A 20,733-nucleotide genomic window follows, 5' to 3' on the forward strand; every position below is an offset into this window, starting at 1 on the left:
CCCATTTAATGTGGCTTCAATGCTGGAATCATACTGGAAGAAACAACTAAAAAAAAACATAATAAGTTGTTTACCATGAAAGATTTATGCAAATCAACTTAGTTTTTTCTTTTATATAACAGAAAGCCACTGAAGCTTCTTTGAAGAATGGGAAACTATAAAAACTGTTCCACCCTGCAGGCAGAAGCAAAACAACTCATCAGGGTGCAAATCCTTTTTTAGAACAAACAAATTAATATTTCACAATATTTTGCCACTCACATCTTCTGTATATTCTCAGAAATGGGCAGATTCTACTGTGTTTGTGCATTTCTCACACAAACAAACCTTTTAATTTTATCATTAAATTATTATGTTTGCAATCAGCTCTGCCACTAATGGTTGTGGAAGTACTCAGTAAGAGAGTCAGAAATTACACAGGCTTGTTACAAAGATCATGTTTTAGTTCAGTCATGACCCCTCTCTCTCTCTCTCTCTCTCTCTCTCTCCATTGCCCCTCACACAAAAAACTAGGACTGAAGCTATTCGGCTTGTTATCTATTAATAGGCCATTTATTTTCTCAATTGATCAATTTATTATTTATCTACAAAATCTAGTCTTGAAAATAGTAAAAAAAAATGTCCATTACAATTTCCCAGAGGTCTAGGTGATTTCTTCAAAGGGCTTATTTTGTCCAACCAACAGCCTAAACCCCTAAATTATTCAATTACCAGAAGTTTTTTTTTTATTTAATAGGAGTTACTTTGTCAAATCAAAGTAGAGGAAGATGAAAGAGGGTAACACCATGCATGCACATAATGGCGGTGACAGACACTGGGTGATGAAATTTCATTGGCCAGAATGACACAGTCAAGTATCAAGCATGCATTGCTTGATAACAGCAGGGGCCGACATCACAGTAGGGTGGCAACTAGATCTGACAATTGTGTCTTCTGACAAATTGACTTCAGTCCGTCTGTGGCAGGGCTTCAAAATAAAATCTTACAGTGGGCGTTTTCCTTTAGACAAACAAAAAAACAAAAAAGTTTGCATTACTACAGTCAAACTCTGAGGCCCCCCCTCTATCTCTTTCTCTCACTTTATTAGAGATACCAACAGCACAACCAGATGTCTCTAAATACATTGGGTTAGCATCTTATTTGGTACATCTGTACAATTTAACACAATCCAGCACAACAGCTCTGCAATAAATCCTGTTCTTTACAATGAGTTTTTGTTGACACAATGTCAGGGAGGTGTTAATTCAACTTTTTATTGGTGTTGCTTGTGGTGGTTTTGTGCTGATTCTAATTATACTGGAAGGTATATAATGTTTTGTCCACACAAATTTACAATAGATTCCTGAGGCGGCAGAATATTGGACGCGAGATATATCAGACCATTTCAGAAACTGCACATTACTGCGCTTTTTCAAAGTGTTACTCCATGCAAACCCAATACACTTACAACGCAATGGCAATCCGCATCACAACTGTGTTTTAGAGGATTCAGTGGCCTGCTGTGCCTGGGAAATTGACTGAAAATAACACCGGCTCTGTATTTCAGCTATTCTGGCAGTCAAAAAAGAAAACTGAGATGAAACTAAGGTTTGCCTCTGTGACATTACATCACTAATCCACTTATCTTTATTTGACCATACCTCCAATCTTGGCATCGTAGGCCACACCGACTCCACAGATCCCGTTGTTGGCTACGGCTGCCACCTCTCCCGCACATCGTGTTCCATGTCTAGAAAGGAAGAGGAATGAGACAGTGAGAGGTATGTTTAAGGAAACAACTTATCCTTTATTGACACATCATTTTACTGTATATACACAGGCAGTCGGCATATTAAGGGAAAACTCTGAAAAAGAAGTGGAGAAACAGGATGTCGATATGCCCATCCATAGGACATGAGGGGTCACTGATTGGTTTAAGTCGAGTAAATGATGTGACTCATAAGCTGTGCATAGCAGCTGTGACCTTACTAAGATACCTTCTGTTGTTTTTTTTCCTATCAGTATATACCCACACCTACTTGTATAACAATGGTTGGTTGTGAAAGAATGTGCTCCCACCCTTCAGTACCATGGTTGAGCTGTAGACCAAAATAAAACAAACTCTAGGAGACAGGTTCTTGGCTATGATTCCTTTAAACAAACCAGAATTTCCATTCGTCCAGAAGAACATAAATACACGTACATTATCTAACGCCTTCTAGCATTAGTAACCTTGGAGTGTCTACAAGGCCTGAATAAAGTCAAGGGAAAAGATATGTAAGACAACATACTACCATCATACATGGGAGGAAAGTGTGAATTAGATTCACCAATTTCACAATGGGTCTTTCATTACACCTGAGCCTTTGTAGTGAGATCAAGGTCCAAGTACTGCAGCACAGAGATCCAAGAACTCACTACAGAGGAGCTGATCATCACATTCCAGTCAGGTGCATTCCCTGGTCTCCCAGATGGATATGCCCTTCAAACCATGGCGCAGTCCCCACTGGATTGCAGCCATTCCCAGACAGGAATGCTGGAGCCTGGGCAACACTGCACCACACCAGGAAATAACAAAAACAGTGGACATCAATTACTGAAGGAACTATCAATGCCAACATGCTTCCATTAAGACCTTCTGGGTATCCAACCAAAGCAAAAAATATGGCAATCAAAACACCCCATCCCTAGTCAACATCCTCCAATGACACAATAAACTACATCTGGTGTCGGGATATGGACATTTAGTCTGAGATTTGTCTGCCGTAGCCCATGTTTCTTTGACTAATTCTAATAATTCTAAAGACTTCTGCTTTCTTTTAAGACATACTGTAGGTAAAATGACAAAGGGTCAGAGTATTGTAATTCATCTGTCAGTCCCAAGATCTCTTTAGATATGCTGATAAGCTGAGAGGGTGAAGGTTATGTCAATGCCACAATCAAAATCCGCACCAGGTCTCTAATGCATCACAGGACATCAGTTAGATGGAGTCCCAGCTAGAGTATACTCCACTGATGAGAGGGACTGCTGGATAATAAAACATCTTTATAGACACAAAAGTAAACACACTCACACACTCACACTCTCACACACTCACACACTCACACACTCACACACTCACACACAAATGTCATCTGACAATTTTCTGGTGAACTTTATCTCAATATTCCTGGAAGTGCTCGTCTGTTGACCTTCGATTCTTATGTCCTACAGCATCCGTGTTTGTGATGCAGTTGTTGATAAGGAGCAGCTCAGGTGTCTGCAAAGGGATGCTGGGCATGCACAGGCCTATACCCCCAGCGTTCAACTGAGCCTTTTTTCAAATCTTCCTTTGACACATTCATTACAGTCATTTACGCGGTCGGCTGACTCACGGCATACAAATGCTTTTACAGAGGTGATGCCCTCGGTTTCTGAACCTGATTATGCAAGACCTACTTGCATAATCAGTTTTTTGGGAGTGATTTTCATTGGAGTGATGAAGTGGGTACAAGATGATATCCTTTTACTGCTCCCACTCACTGCTCAGGTCAATAAGAATGTAAAGAAGAGTGCATCTATGTGTCACCCACTTGTGTCTGAATGAATTCTGCTTGTGAAAGCAGCTTGCTCCTTGCTATTTATTCAACCTGACGTACAGGAGACTGCAGCATAATGGCATTTTCATTCAACTATCAATTTGCGGTTAGTGAGCACAACTGCTCTATGCTAATCCAATCAGCAATGTTTAGTGCAGCAAATGACATTCAGGGTCAAAGCTTATTTTTATGGTGTGTTGGCTTAAATCATCCACACAAGATTTTCACAGTTTGGGTGTGGAAACAACAGTCTAAACAAAGGCCTTAGCAGTAGTCATCTACACACAAATATGTTTGGAATTTTGGCACTGTAAGGTTAGGGCTGCAACTATTGATTATTTTCATTGTTGAATAATCTGCAAATGTTTCTATTTAATAGTTTTTCATAAAATGTAATAAAACAGTGAATAATGGCCACTACAATGTCCCAGAACCCAAGCTGATACCTTCAAAGACTTTAGACCATCAGTCCAAATTAAAAAGATACGCATATTAACATTCCAGAAAACCACATTAACACTTGACGAAAAGACCAGCGACATTTTTGGGGGTTTTGCTCGAAAATGGACTTAAACAATTATCAAAATAGTTGTAAATGAATTTTCAATTAACTGATTAATCAACTTAATGATTTCTCCTTACGATATTAGTTTAGTTTAAAGTTCTGTGTGCAGCAGGCAGATTTTGGCAAACACAGATGTAATGATGAACGAGAATAGCCTGTAGACAGGAACTGAAACCCCAAGAAGATGGTACAGTAGCTGCATGTATGAAATAGCAGGCGAAAACATATACATGACAAACAAAATGAAATGGTGAACCTGCTTTGACCTTAGCAAGACAGTATTCATCACAGTAACATTACCTGCACACATATGCACACACCCCTAAGCCATTATAATGCTTCATTAAACTTGTTACTGTTAATTTATAAAATTACAAATGGCACCCGTGGTAAAGATTTTAATAGTGTACGGTCCAACTCCCCAAATGCAGTATTATTCCATATCTAATTAGAAACCTTGCCTCTGTGAGTCCTTCCGTCAACAGGATAATCAGTCATGATGAGATGCCTCAGGGAGCAACCAGTCCTCTGACAATGAGGCTAAGGAATGACTGAATGTCCCCATTTTGTCTGTATGCACAAATTTCTACTAATGACACTGTGGCATCACATGAAACCAAACCTGGATTTAACCTCCGGGCCCAGGGTTTAGAAAGGAGGCCAAAGACATGACAGGACAGCAAAGCAGATCATGACATGAAGTGCTCCAGTGAAACCACTCCCAGACATTGTCTGCAGCAACAAAGAGCTGTCTGTCACTACAACTACATCATTGTTCAATCAGTTGTTAACAAGTCACACAGATTAATTATCAGCCTGAGAGAATCCCCAACAAACTGACAGACTCTCTGACTTCAGTTACCAGATAACAGAGAGGTCTTAACTCTCAACTGCACCCACAAAATCAGTTGCAAATACGCTGACTATCCCTTCTAATACCTGAAATGATTTAACCACTATTCAACAACTATGTGAACCAAACACGCTGTAATAACCATGTTAATAACTAAGGTAAGGTAAGGCAACAAGAGATGTTTTAGGATTCATAAGAGAAAGGTTTTACTTGATTTTGATCCCATGCAATGATATTTTCTTTTTGTTAAGTGTTCTTCAGCTTCCTCTCGGAGAGTCCTTTTCAGATATGCCTGTTATGAAGAGTACTACAGTATAAACAAAAGTCATGATTCAAGCCCATTAACATTTATTTTCATGGAAAGTATCTTTTAATTTATCACATTCATCATCACATGTCTTAATAAAACTGTTTTCCTTGCACACTCATGTCTACACATGCCAAACTTGGGTACAATGAATACTCCAGCAGCCAACTGAAGACGAGCTTCCAGCAGGCCACAACAAAACTCAGTGAAGCAACAGTCAATTAGTGTCTTTCCCTCCACGGTCCCACACTGACAACATTACGCAAACTGTCCATGTTAAGATTAAGTGCTACATCCTTACACCATCAGGTTTCATTTCAACAAACACAACAGCAGCTATATTATCAACAACAGGCGCTTTTCATTTAAAAGACTTGTCTGAAGACTCAATTCTTGGAAAAAGACATGAAAATCTTTTTCAAAGAAATTTCAAAACACCCTCTAAGACACATTGAGCAACAGCTCAGGATTCCAGAGTCAGATGTAATGGTGATAACATGAGATTATGGTGAACAAAGAGCAATTTCAGTGAAGTCTTGTTCTGATTACAGCGAGAACAACTCAGGTTACAGCAGCTACAGTTGGCTGCAGGCCTGAAACCGACAACATGATCAGTATTCATACCCACAGCTGGCAGAACCATTATCACTGTGGAGAAAAAAAACCTAAACTGCATCTCTCTGGAGACCAGCTACAGAGACATGCTGTTACCATACAGATGCATCCAAACTGGATCTGTGAACTCATGGCAAAGATAGGAAAAATATTCACTCCAACCTGCACTGGTCAATAGAGTGTTATGAAAAAGAAAAAAGGCACAAATGCATTTTTCTGTAGTTTGTTATACAAAGATCTGCCACTGATGCTGCAGGTTTTTCTTAGCTGCATAAACACACAGCAATCCTCCAAGGTGCCACATGTGATAGGTAATACTTGACGAGTTCTAAATTTGGCTCCTGCAGTTTGTGATACATACAAATAATTTTCACTCAAGATGAGATCAAAATGAAAATCATGAAAAAAACTGCACAATTATCAAATCATTAAGGCTTTTGGTATCATTTTGGTCAATGTCCCACAGTAAAATACATACTGGTCCAACATTGCATTGATCTTTTTATCTTCCCACTCACCCATATTCGTAGTCTGGAACAAAACATCTTTCATTCATTTGCATTTCTATCTTGCATTAGCTTAATTACTTTTTTTTTTTTTTTTTTTAAATCACTGAGGCTCTCGAGGCTGTGGAAAGTGGCATTTGCTGTTCATTAGTCTCTGGGCTGCTCTGAACCTCAAAGGTAGATCTGAACAACTGTTTTCCTCTGCTCATTCTTAAGTCTGTTAATGGTTCTGCCAGTTTACTAATGAGCTGGCCTGCAGGACAAAAGGTCTGGTGATGTTTATAGAGCACAGTAAAGAGAGGAAAATGAAGTAAATGTCTACAGAGAGATTAATGTAAGGTCCGGTAAAAAAAGATTCATCAGCGTGCTGTTTGCAGTACAGATCCTTTCATCCATCACAGTACACTGAATATGTCTGAATTTACATGTGTAGTCAGCCTGCACTGTGGCCCTGTAAGTTAAGACTATCTTGTTTTTTCTTTACTGAGCATCATCATCATCATCATCATCATCATCATCATCATCATCATCAAGAAATATTCAGACTGGGTCATTCAGACTGCCATAGTTCAAAGTTATGTTAGCTACCCCTGAACTAAATCAAGGGGCAAAGAGCAGGGTATATCTGCAAAAGACTGCCAGTTTAGCCAGGTTTAATCCAGAACATTCACATTTGGAAAGCATCCTGATACAAGTCAAAGGAAACCCTGGAAAGAGAAACATCTAGATCCCACGCTGTCTTAGATAAACATGAAGGTGAATGGTCACATTGCTGCTGAGCCATCCTCAGTGCTGCCCGTATGCTGGGAAAGAAAGGCAGCTTTATAGAGGTGAACAGAGTTGTGCTTTCTACAGGGAACAGACACTCACAGTCTTACACAGCCTTACGCAGTTTCATTCCCGCCCACACGCTGTTTACACATGCATCTGCAACAACCCACTGTAAAGTGAGGGAAACACACACATTCACACACACATATACATACGCTCCCTCTCATTTGGTCCCGCCACAAGGAAGACATGGAGAGCTGGGTGGTAAGAGATAAGGGGTGAGGTGAGCAAGGGTTGGAAAGAGGTGCAGCCAAAATGAAGGAAACATCAATAGTAAGTGTCTTAGCTGGGCACTGGGCCACTGTGAGCCGCCAGAAGAGCTTAAGCGTGCCTTGGCATAGATTGTGGATGTGTGGAACTGCACCGAAGGGATGTTCTCCCACATTCTTCCACAAGAAATTCCATCTTTTAGGGTTTTGTTGGTGGCGGTAAAAAAAGTCTCAGGCAATGGCACAGAATCTTAAAAATACTCAGTTGGGCTGACTAAGAGAGTAACAGCACATTGTTCAAACTGTTTCTATGTTTATCCAAACTTCTGGTGACAACTGTGTGTGTGTGCATTTGTGTGTGCTTCTGCCCCTAACAACTCTATTTTTAGTATGAAAATAATTACACACCTTCTACAATCAGCCTCCACCTCCTATATTCTCAACACAGCCTTCAAGGTCTTGTTACAGCATTAGCATAGTTACAGTATGTTTGGGCCTTTCAGTAGCTCCAGCTGTATCCCCCTGGTCTCCATATTGATGGTGCCTGCTCCAGGCCCCTGTCTCAGTTGGGGACTTTTGATTTCCATCCATGCCTAACTATAATCTTCTCTGCCTATCACCAGTAATCATGGTGAGCCTCGAAATAAAAAAAGCCTCACAGGCCAGTGGCCTACAAACAGCAGATTAAAGTAAATCAGAAATTAGAGTCAGAAGGGAGGCAGGCGTTGGGAATGAAGGAAGACGAGCAGTGGCCCACCAGAGCCAAGAGATTTGCCCTGTTTCAATAATGCTGATGATCTTAATTCAATCAATTCTCTGCTAGGCATCACTGTGCTGGTAAACAACTCCAAATGCCATCTGCAGAGGCCACTGCAATAAAGCCTTTTTCTTCACACACTACCGTAATCCTAGTGTTGATTCACTCTACTTATCCAAGCTCTAGAAATGCCCCGGTGGCCCCTGTGTGATTTAAGAGGCCAAAACAAATCAACAAACTCTGAGTTGGGGGGCAGGATTCATATCAAGAAATAACTGCCCAGCATTAAATGGGCTACACCCTTTAATTGGCTTTGTTCCCAGAAATGGTGCCCTTAGACTCAAGGTCACTAATAGTTGGGCCGCGGTCTGGTTCCAGACCAAGACACTGTCCTATCTGGACCCAGACCTATAACCTATAAATTACTGATAACATATTAAATTTGGCCGTAGCCAAATTTAATTTTAACTGACACAGCTTTTCTAGCCTTTATAGCACTGGTCATGTGATGTTATTCAGCCAATTATTGCAACTGAAGTCAGTAAGTGAGAAACACACACACAGGGGAGAGACGAGACCAGAGTCTGAGAAATCAGTGGTTTAAGTGGAGGAGTGGGATAGAAGAGGTAAAGAAAGAGGAAAAGGAGGTATAAGCTGTTAAGATGTGAAATTGAGTTCACAAAAAAGAAAAGGGGAAACTAAAGCTACACTTTTTGTTTAATTTTCTAAAATTAAGCAAAGATGCATTTTTTTCAAAAGCTCTCTGTTATGACACTTATTACAGCACTTATTTTCTTTGAAATGAGAAAAGAACATTTAATTAAGGTCTGGCTTTAGCTCGGGGAAATTTTGTCTTACTGGACCTCTTTCAATTTTAATTGAACACCCCTGCCTCAGAATGAACAGTGGATGTAAAACAAACAGGACAAATAAATGAACAAAAGCAAGACATGCCCGCGCCCGCCCGCCCCCCACCCCCCAGGCCAAAAGACAAAGACAAGAGTGGAAATGACATTGTTATCTGTGCAGATTTCTTCTCTACCTGTTATCATTGACCTGCGTGTACCGGGGCTGAGGATCAGGGTCGCCATCATTCACATCATAACTGGCATCCGGGTCCTTTAAAGAGACATATAAGCTGTTAGTCAGATACAGAAACAGCTTTTTCTGAGTAAGGCTGGACAGTCAAATCGGTCTAGCACATTGAAAATAAAAAAATAAAAAAATTAGGCCAAATCTTAAAAACCTTAATATATGTCTATGACTCTTAAAATCCAAAAGACAATGTGTTACAGTCTGCTCTATTAATTCTGTTCTTATCATCATTCAGTTTGCAGCTGTAGTTACACAGCTTCTCTATGGAAAACATAATGTTTTGGCTCATCAGAGAGGTTTACTCACGTAGTTCTGCATCAGGTCAGGATGGTTCTTCTCTATTCCATCATCCAGGATGGACACCACCACCCCTTTACCTGTGTAGCCCAACTGCCAGGCAGCTTTGGCATTCAAGTCACGGTGGTTGCTGTTGTACTGAGGATGGAAGAAATAAATAACTTAGATGGAATCTAATTATCTGAGAGACACCTGAGTGCTGACAAGACTGTGCTTTTAACTAAATTTACTCTACTCATAATATATATATATAAATATATATATATAATTAATATAATGCAAACCAAAGCACCGGTTGAAAGGATGATGGCTCACAATCATCATTCCGTATGCCTTTTGATATGCTTTTGACATTCAACTTGACCTCTGGTCTAAATCCCTGTCTGGCTTTCATCTTGTTCAAAGCTCTTCTTTTTAAAGTGTACCAATGGTTAAATCAAACGTGTCAGATGTAACATCCACCAGAGTTTCCTCTTAGATTTCAGACCCTCACAAGTCTAGTGATGAAGTTTGTTCCACACCCTTGTAACGTCATTGACACTTACACCGTCAAGAGGAAAATCAATTAATGGTGAAAGTTGTGATCTGCAATGCTGATTCAGACTGAAATGGGCCTTTTGTGGCTGACACGCTGAGTGAATAATAAATCTGAGAGAGGCATGTACAAGGTTTCATTCTGAATATTGCTCATCAAGTAAATCCTTTTCCTTCTTCCTTGATGTTGGCATTCCCTCTGCACATCATGAGCATATGCATACTGTACATGTACACACACACACACACACACACACACACACACACACACATACAGATATATATTTTATCTGTGAAAAATAAATTGTCTCATCAAGATAAATACCAGATAAATATTAATTATTCATTGTAACAGCAGATCATGATCATTAGCATCTGTCCATCAAGGCCACCCCCCAACAGACACACCGACTCTTTCCTCTGGCGTACCAGGTTCAGTTTTGATGAGGCAGACTTATTTGCTGCCAGGAGAGGCGGAGGCATTATATAACTATAATTACTAAATTATTATAATATAATTACTATAATACCTATTACCTCAAAGCCACAGTGTATTTTGATAATGAGAGCAAATTATGTATTTTTTTCTGTTTTTTTTTCTGTTAACAAAATGTAGTTATTAAGTGTAACTCCATCTTGAAACTTGAACACTCATAATTCAAAAACAGCTCAAGAGCAGAGACAATTTATAGGGTAGTAAAATTGACAAGACAACAACTGCACATGAAACCAACACAATCTAAAGCCATAATTCATCCGTTTTCTTTCAAGAGGTGTTCAAAAAATGGTTCCACCATTCAGATTACATAGAGCTGCTTTTTTTTATTTTTGCACCAGGGATGTTAAGTCAGACAGAGTGAAATATCTCAAGATAAATTGGAGGAATTGCCATTAAATATGGTACAGAGATTCTTGGTACTGAGAGGATGAATCCGGATAACTTTTTATCCTCTACAGATTAATGTTCATCTGATGTGCTAACATGCTAAAATCCTGGTACATGTTATTTGAGCCCATGCTGACACGTTAGCATTTATATGCTGTTCAAAGCTCAGGCGATCCCATTAGTGGGAAGGATCTGAGAATCACAAAGGTACTGCTCCAGTTTTCAAGTCCTCTGGTGTTTAATGAGCTTTAACAACCTCAAGAGGTGCCATCAGATCTAAGAATAGAAATCAATCCTTTTTTGTGTGTTTTCCAATCATACAGGTTCTGAAACTGTTTAAAAGTCCCACAAAATGAACCATTTTCACACAAAGCAGAACAGTAGCTTTACCAATAACTTACACTGTTTTTTAATCATGATATGTAGATTTGTCATTTCTTTATCTGATACTATTGGAGACTAGAGCTGCAATTGGTTAGTTGGCAACTTTTTTGATAAATTATCAAAGTAATTTTTTTATTTTTGTCATATGTGAGTTTGAGTGCAATATCTATAATAAAAATCAGATTAACTCAGTGAAATTCGATTAACAGCTGTGAACGTATGGCGCAATCTACTGCATCTAGTAACACTGATACGACGTGGCAGCAGTCTTTTATCTGCTTAGCTGCCTGTCAGGGTGCCACCAACTACTCCAACCCACGGAGGAACAGAGTCTGTTAAAGCATAGACACTCTGAACAACTGGTGATGCAAGTCAGTTTTGCATCAGCATGACTCTTCTTCCGCCCGAAGCACCCTCACAGTAATTGAAGAAAGAGTGAAGGTGAACAGAAAATCTCAGGGGTTGTTACTGCTGCTTTTAAACAGGCTAATGTAACAGTGATATTCTTCAAGACAAATGTGAAAATCAATCAACTAAAATAAAGTGATCTTCTCTCTTTCTGGTCATGCTGTCTATGGACTTGAGTAAACCATTAATTTCTTAAACATGTAATTCAGAATTAAAAATGTGCTGTGTGTGTGTGCTGTTGTTAGAGGACTATCCTTTAGGTGAAGTCTCTAAGACTTGTGCATCTCCTTCTGCAAACAATACACACAACAGCATTTCACACAAAGACGGTATATTTTGTATTCATACAGGCTTGTCTTTTGACATGCAGCCCCAAATTTAATTACCTGTATTGAGTTTGGCCAGATGTCAAATCAACCAGTGTAGAGCACAGAGTTATGTCCCATATACACACACAATCACTCACAACACACAAATACTCTTCAATTCAAGTTTGTGTTCATACTCACCAGGTACCACTGGTCTTTGAACTTGGGATCTGAAGGTTCTACGTAAACATCCCTCTTTTTCCTCCGTTTCGACACCTGTTGCTCCGCCCAAGTCACCTAAGCAAAAAGTGCACAAACACATGTAGAGATTAGTAATGGCAAAGAAAAATATTCCAGCCACAAAGCGCACAGTTCATTGTCATTTAAATAAAAATTAAAAAAACCAGAACAAGAAATAATTATGTGCTGGCCATGAGGGTCACCATGTCAAATGCATTAATAGAGATCCCAACTCTCAGCGGGATGACAGCAGACAGAGTGAGATTAGAGGCACAGGGGTGTCGTGGACTCCTCGCTAATGAGTCTCGATGATGAATTCCAGAGCACCCCGAGACTAATTAAAATTTTTGGATCGGTGTAAAACGGGATGCAACAGAGTCTATTATGCTTATGGGTGCACCTAAACATGTATACACACTAACAGTACACACACAGAGGGGCACAAATTCAGTACAAGTCTGACAACATGACAGCAATCCAGTCTGCAGCAGGCAATTGTAATATGTGAGCTCCTGCAGAAAGTGTTGACAGAAGCAGATTGCATTCAGTGAAAATAAGCCCGCATCTTACTCCCTCTGCAGAATTGCGCTGGCTGTACAGCAAAATGCCTGGGCAGAGGAGAAGAGAAAAATATGTCAGTGAAGGAAGACAGAGAACTGCCTGCTGCAAGGACAGAGCACCTGATGTGAAGGACAAAAAAAAATCACAGCGCTCTTCTCTCTATCTCTCTCTGCCTCTGCAGATCACTAGAGACACGAGAGTAAAAGAGGAAAGAAGTAATGAAGGTCACATTAGCTGCTACAGTGAAGCGATGCCAGTCCAACACTACCATGATATAACGCCATAATGGAATAATTTCACTTCAAGGAGCAGAGAGGTTTGTGTGTGAGGTCATGTTAGTGTCACTCTCTTCACTGGTGAGAATCTCAATCAGTCTAAGTGGAGGAGACGTCTCCACCAGGGTTCATCCGATTCTTGCTGGGAAGATGAGGTCAGCCCTGTTCGCTGCAGCTGTGGCAGTTTACAGTACACACAGAAGTGGGCGACCGCTGACAAAGACAAAGAGATATAATAGAAAACGTTTGACAACGTTGAGTTGAAAACACTACGTCCAACATTGAACTGTCCGCCAATATGCCTGTGCTTCCTGTGATAGGGGTGACAGGAAATGACTATTCAGCTACCTGTATTTGTATTCCAGAGATCATCACAGACAGATGAACAAAACAAAACCGCAAGCTACTGTTACACTTTTGTCTTTCTGATTGTCTCCTTGGTTTATATGTGCTCGGAATATTAATTAACAATACATATAAAAACATGGAAACTGGCACTATAAACTTTTTCTTTGTGCTGGTGTTGTCAGCCTGAGGACTTTTACTTTTGAGAGAAAAATAATCTTATCTACCACATTCAAAAAAATAAATGCCTGTGTCCTACTGCCTCTGCATTTTATTCTGGCAATTCTCTAGCAGACAACAGTAAAAAGATAAATCAGGATGGTACATAATCTTGCAGTACAATTTGCAATAATATAGTATAAAGGTTATTAGCCATTAAGAATATTTTGCCAATATTTATATTTTTATTGTTTAACAATGTAATACAGAGGTGAGATAAGGCTGAAAAAATAAATTCACTACTGAATTAAATAATATCAAAACTAAAGTGAATGCCATCATGTCAGCTAAGAGTGTATCAGCAAACCTCTCTGAATCAATAAATATGTATCTTAATCCATATCAAATGTTGAGAGGGAGAGCCTGAAATCCTAAGAGATTCACAAACCTACTCCTTCTTGACATTATTATACACATCTAATTAGTCTGAGACAGTGTGTGGGATTGACAGGACAGTTTAGAGACAGAGGCAGTTGCTGACGCTCTCAAGTTTTATTATTGGCTTTTCTCTTTTAAAGAAGATGGCAGTATTGACTCAAAAGGTTCTCTACCGTCTGGATGACAAAGACACGGTTGTATAAAAGGCCCAAATTTGAAATCATTACACTAGTCCTGCATGTGATTTTCAGTCAGCTAGAAATCCATTTTCTCTTGCGTCATTAGGTGGTGTATGTGATTTCCCCTGTCCGTGTCCTCGTCTGTCTCTCAATCACACATTAAATCTCTTGTTTTCTCACACACACACACACACACACACACACACACACACACACACACACACACACACACAGAGTCTCTGTGGTGGAGCGTTTCCATGCTGACTCTGTTCAAACATGACAGGATTCTTGAGAAGAAACACAGGAAATTATGTATAATGTACATGGCGGTGGACTGTTTACTGCACTGTGTGGCTTGTGTAGCTTGCACTGCATCAGCTCTGCTCCTCATAGTATCTCATTATCGCTGGAGCATGGGCGTAACTTTTTTTGTTTGGTGTTGTTTTGCACACTATGCACAAACCCATCACATGCAAAAACCTTGTAATCTTGTGCGTGCCTTTCTTGTCAGTGTGACAGCTTCTTTTCACACTTGAGCTGTGTATAAAAATGTTGCAGAGATCTTACAAGCTCTATCCAGACAGACTGGTACAACAGCTCTCACAGGAAATGTATCCCTGAAGTTTTTTAATGTTGTGACATGACCATGAATAAATAATTCTTATTTTTTGATATAAACAGTTACAGCAACCAAAACGGTGTCGCTGAAAATCTATCTATCAAGAATACATTTCAATAGTCAACATTAAAAGTACATTTGTTCCTCAAACCTAAAGTACAAGGAAATAACATGACTGCTCAAAACTCTTATACTTCCTGCAAACATGCAGATTAATATCAGTACAGAAGTTTCTGCTCCTTTCAACTGCAGACACCGCAGTGACGACAGTTATCTCCTATAAATTCATTCAGCAACTCATCTTAATATCACACACACACACTTCTTGGACATGCCCATCAACACACAGCAAAGATATTATTTCCCATCAATTAATGTGTTGGAGAACACTTCTTTTGTCCTAGTTGTAAGTAAATGATGACTCAAATTAGTGGCTTGGGTGTGCTTGTAAACTATTCAAACAATGAGGATGCTTAAACAGGAAAAAATAACTTCTTGACACGAGTATACTTGTTTTTATTTCAGTAATTTTCCATTTGTAGGAAGAAGCACTAATCGCTGAAACACTGAAGTTATCATAAAGACACCGAATTTGACCAGTTTCCCTCAGTAATGTGATGCATTTTCCTCCAAATAGCAGCTAAAATCTCTCTTTAATCCATGCATAAGAACAAGAGAGAATATATCTCACTCCCTTATACTACTTATAAATCACTTTCAACATAGCATGTCAGTGACTGTCCTGTAAAATGGACTGCGAGACTTTGAATATAAACTGAACTTGAGATCAAAGTCCCCATCATCTTCAACAAAATGTTCTCTTCCCTCTCAATATTAGGGTAAACAAGAACAAGAAACAAAATAAGTCACATTTTTCGCCACCAAACTCATAATTCATATTGAACAGATTTTCTACTCTTGGCAGGAGTGTGACAACAAACATTTCCATTTTCTATTTTGCGATTTTCATGTGAAGAGTCTTTTGAAATTCTTTAAAACTCTGTGACAGAACACAGAGCCCCAGAAGCTGACAAAAAGCATTTTCATTATAAATGGGCTTTGAAAATAGAAAAAGGTGTCTATCTCACACGTCCAGACGGATCGACGGCAGAACTAATGATCACACACAGACTGCTTGGTTTGTGTTTAGGTGCTGTCTGTGCAACAAATAGATTCCCCACCCTACTCATCTTGCTCACCCACTGTTTTGTCCTTCTTCATTATACAAGCATTGCCTCCTCCCTCTGAGAGCAAATGGAAGCCTCATATAAAACATCATTACCATAAAGGAACATAATCCCAATTACAGCACAGATCAGTAGCTATGTAATTTATATTTATGCTAAAGCGTTTTTATGGTACAGCTGCTGCTATTCTTGCCATAGTAATCAAATTGGAAATAAAATAATGGTTAAGTTTAACATTTCTGGAGCCACTCATTGCTCTGCTGTGTCTGTCCTATTACTGCTCTGTTTTATGAACTAACCAAACAAAGACAATGAGGCAAAGCAAACTGCCCACAACAACAAACAAAGCAACGACAGTAGAAGGCATGGAGGTAGCAGATAGACCCAAGCTTTAAATCTTCAATAGACCCTATTAACAAGGCTCTGTTAGCCAGTCTATGAGATCTGGAAGAGGTCCAGGTGCTTTTGTCGGTAATTAGACACTTTTCAAAGAGAGTTTACTGAGCCTTTTATTCAGGCTCCATCTCCACTAGTTTAAAAACTGTGGGGACAGTCTCTCGAGGATTCAAAATTCCTCCTTGTACAAAGATTTTTTCAATGTTTTCAGAAAAGCTATGAGGCTGATGCAAACATGAATTAAATTTGCAATGATAAGCTGGTTTATAGATGCTTTTATCACACTGTTATTGCCGCACAGTTACAGAAATGTGTTGATGTGTAGACAGGAGAGAGTCTATACATAAAAACCAAGGGGATTTGGTAAATATTGCAAGTTATTGCAGCATATGCAAAGCGCATTTGATTAAACAGACCAAGAAAACAGGAAAAATTCCTGTAAATTACAGTAGGTGCTGACAAGCTGAGCTGACCCTTCGTCAGCAGACAGGAGGGACCTGAAGCTGTAATGCTCCACTTTCTCTGAGGTGCTGTGGGAAAAAAGGAATTCAACAACAGGAAATGGAGCCGCAGTGTTCAAGGAAATCCCAGAGAGGGAGGTGGACCATTTCTAACATGGGTGGAAACACCCAGCAGAAGTTGTAACATGTTATTCCTGGTGTGCACCTGTACAGTGGAGCTGCACAGCACGACTGCATGGCCAGGGATACTTTAAAGCAGGTTTCATCAACTTTTTTTTTTTTTTTCAAGGCTACAGATTAGTTTTGACATATGTAATGCATCTGTGGTTGCACTTGCATAGATTTCTATTGAGACTTATCTAAATTACTATAATGGTCCTTGAAAATATCCATTTACTGAAATGACTGGACACAGTTTAGATGTTACCATGTTGATATCATTTGAGAGGATGTTACAAAGCTGAGAAATTGGGAGTCAGTGAGAGACTCAAGAGAGGCTGCTATGTTTTTTTAAGTGACTGTTTTGTCTTTCAGTGCCATTTAACAGGTACACAGCTGCTCTGAAGGAGCTTACTGCCGTCAAATGAAACTTATTTAAACTTCTGATTTTGCTGAGGATGAAAGGAGGCTGTTTGAATTCAGTCCACTGTCAAAACAACAACAAACACACCACTGTCCACACAAAAAATTTGGGCCATTATACAAAATATTATAGGAAACCACTGAAGTGAAACTGTGATATGGAAATGGTGTCACTGTTTCTCTACCAAAGAGCAGAAATTCAGTCAATGTTCATTGCTGTGAGCTGTTTAGCAATTTAAGCAGTTAAGCAGAGTCAAAAACAAAGGTCAACAGGACTTTAAAACTTCACTTCTCTTTTATAAAAAGTATTTTTAAAGGTTCAAGGCTCTTGTAACAGCACATCCTCTTTCTCAGCCGCACACATACTGGCCATGTTCCCACAGCCATGAATGTTAATTTCACAGTCTTCCCTTTGTCCTTCCCAATGGGGTAGGACACAGACTCATTTTCAAACTAACCTAAAACTCTCTTTAAAAAAAAACTGTGAGAAAACACAGAAATGAGAATTTTTAATTTAGATCAGTCAGGGAGGAGGACCCAGTTTCGCAGGAGTGCATGTATCTAGGGAGCATCCACAGGGAAACATCAGCTCACCTTCACGCACCGAGGTAAAGTGAAGGAACAGCAAGTGAGGATGTGGTGGCTCTGAGACAGCCATTAGAAAGACAAGGTGACAAATGAAGACTAATTCTTTGTCCTGTGACTATAAGATTATTGTGAACCCCTTTGATCCTATTCTGCTTCTTATCTGAGCTACAAACAATAGCAGTGAGTGGTGACTGAATGACCAATTAATTTAAAATCAATTTTTTCAAATTAAGGAGTGAAAAGAATTAGTTTCATTTTAGAGGCAGCCACTTTCTGAGACTGATGATTCCCTACAGTTCTCTCAATAAAGAAGATCCACTTTAATATTCTCACATTAGAAACACAGTGGTAAATCTTGATGGATAAGCCCAAGGTTATAATACTCACTTGTTTAAGGATCACAAACAACTCAAAGTAAAAAATGATGTTTAAGAAGTCAGCTAAAAAAAACAGTTTTCAAAGCCGTCTGCAAGTCCTTGGAAGATGCAGCTTTTCACAATTTTTTTATTTATTTAAATTATGTTACTTGCATTTTCATAGCAGAAATATTGTAACAACATATAGAAACTTCACAAACCACTACCACGCCGTAATCCACCTTTCCACTGTCCATCTGTAAGTTTAAGGTTTAGTTTAGGTTTGGTTAGGTTTTCTTTCTCCCCACAGCATCAACTGTAGCTGCAGAATAAACTTCTTACCTTGGGATCTCTTTGTAGACGGACTTGTGTCCCCCTGTGATCTGACAGTGATCTCTTCACCAATGTACGATGCCGGAAGTGATAATAATCACCAAATACCTAGACAGACAAACAGAATAAATCAGTTATCAAATGAGGGCTTTCTTAGTAATCTGACAATAACTCCACACACATCACAATAGTACTTTTCTCTAACACTAAAGAACAAAGCCAAAACAGAACTGCATGAACTAATAATGTATAATGTATTCATAAATGTATTCACTGATTTTATTGAGACCAAAGCAGTGTTAACCACAGAGTCCTACATCGGCATCAAAGATATTTAGAAGCATCATTTTGTTTGACAGGGGAGCCGCGTGTACAGCCTTTTATTTTTGGACTGCCTTTTTCTCTGTGGTGAACTTCTCCTTAGCTAATATAACAAATCCCTCCCCATCCTTGCAACTGCAAATCATTTTTCTCAGACATTTGGAGCACTTAGTGAGGCTACTATTAGGCTGCATTAGCCAGTAAAAGGTGTTTCTCACAATTAATTAGAAGACTATTCTCCTTTTTTGTACTGGTTTCAAATAACCCCCTCCAACTCCTGGTTCCACCAGACTGACTAACATATTCCCCTGTAGGAAACCCCATACACGACCAATAATCCTCTCTTCTCAGTCCAGTTATTACCACTGTGTAATCAAGGCCCTTAATATTGAGCAGTGACACACTTTACTTAAGAGAATAAGCTGTCTGAGTAAAGAAAAGCACTCCACATCATAGCAGAGCGTGCAGAGTTTCCAAAGGAAGACGACTTGGTGGTGTGAATCTGTCAACCAATGAGATGATTGACAAAGAATTCATTTTGATAACCCATTAAAAAATTTAGTCAAGTAAAAGGACCAAACAGTAACTAGTTTATAATCACTGTAAATTTAAATTCTTTGGGGTATAGAAGATTAATTATTCATATGGAAGAACCTATATAGATTAAATGACAGTAGGCGAACATGTTAGTTGCAACCCTAAAGAGAATGTAGTAACATTTTTTCCTGTCTCACAACCACTCATGAGTCCAAGGGACCATTTTTACATTCAGTGTTAAATACTGTGTTCAGCAGCCAACCAAAATCTATGAAGGTACTCAGATAGTGTTGACACTTCCACATGCTATGAATTGTTAATTAGTGATTTTGCTAAAGAGAAAAATGGGCTGCATAAACATATGAAGATGTGTAAAAGAAGGAGAAAAAATTATGCAGACAAAAATGATGCAGCACTAAGGTACTGCAGCGTGTACTGCAACATTCCTTCACTGCAAAAGGGGCTCGGATCAGTTCCCCCCAACCTCCTCTGCTCCCATTTAATCACAGTAAACAGGCCGATTCCAGCCAGGCTCACACAAAAGGCCCCTGCATACAAAGCCAGTGGACAATAGGGAAGCAAGGAGGGAAGAGGGAAGACGCACTTTACAGGGATATTCAAGCTCAGACGTGGAACCAACGTGAGTCTGTGTGTGTGTGTGTGTGTGTGTGTGTGTGTGTGTGTGTGTGAGTCAGTGAGTACATGTGTAAAACCATAAAAGAACCAGGGAGAAAACACAGGTGACAAAGGGGAATAAAACACTAACACTCGAAGGCATTAGCTAAGCTGACAGCCCCTTTTCTGAAGAAGAGAAGAATAAGAGCAGGTAGTGGGTCCATTGTGTTAGGCAAGTAAAGTGCCTGAGAGGTGGGAGACTGATCAAAGACATGTACAGCATTAAGAAACTCTAATTAAAACTAACACCAATGAGAGACATGCTTATGAACAAAGCACTGACGGTCAATTCATCCATACAGCCGATGTTACAGCCAAAAAAAAAAAGAAAAGAAACACACATAAATGTACACATTTACACATACAGG

At 39.4% G+C, this 20,733-nt stretch overlaps 1 protein-coding gene across 7 annotated transcripts in view; it reads right to left on the bottom strand.

Moving 5' to 3' along the window:
• Positions 1–20,733, bottom strand: part of furina (furin (paired basic amino acid cleaving enzyme) a) — a 76,732-nt gene that overhangs the window by 20,210 nt on the left and 35,789 nt on the right. For all 7 annotated transcript variants that reach the window (XM_071488302.1, XM_071488303.1, XM_071488308.1 and 4 more), the window contains exons 3-7: positions 18,842–18,940; positions 12,315–12,410; positions 9,603–9,731; positions 9,244–9,320; positions 1,641–1,729 (exon numbers count right to left, since the gene is read on the bottom strand). In XM_071488302.1, the coding sequence (XP_071344403.1) occupies positions 1,641–1,729; positions 9,244–9,320; positions 9,603–9,731; positions 12,315–12,410; positions 18,842–18,940 (490 nt within the window). The remainder of the gene's footprint in view (positions 1–1,640; positions 1,730–9,243; positions 9,321–9,602; positions 9,732–12,314; positions 12,411–18,841; positions 18,941–20,733) is intronic.

The sequence above is a fragment of the Trachinotus anak genome, unplaced genomic scaffold (genome assembly GCF_046630095.1).
Source record: "Trachinotus anak isolate AG129_WGS33_773 ecotype Australia unplaced genomic scaffold, CSIRO_AGI_Tana_v1 ptg000011l, whole genome shotgun sequence".
Lineage (NCBI taxonomy): Eukaryota > Metazoa > Chordata > Actinopteri > Carangiformes > Carangidae > Trachinotus > Trachinotus anak.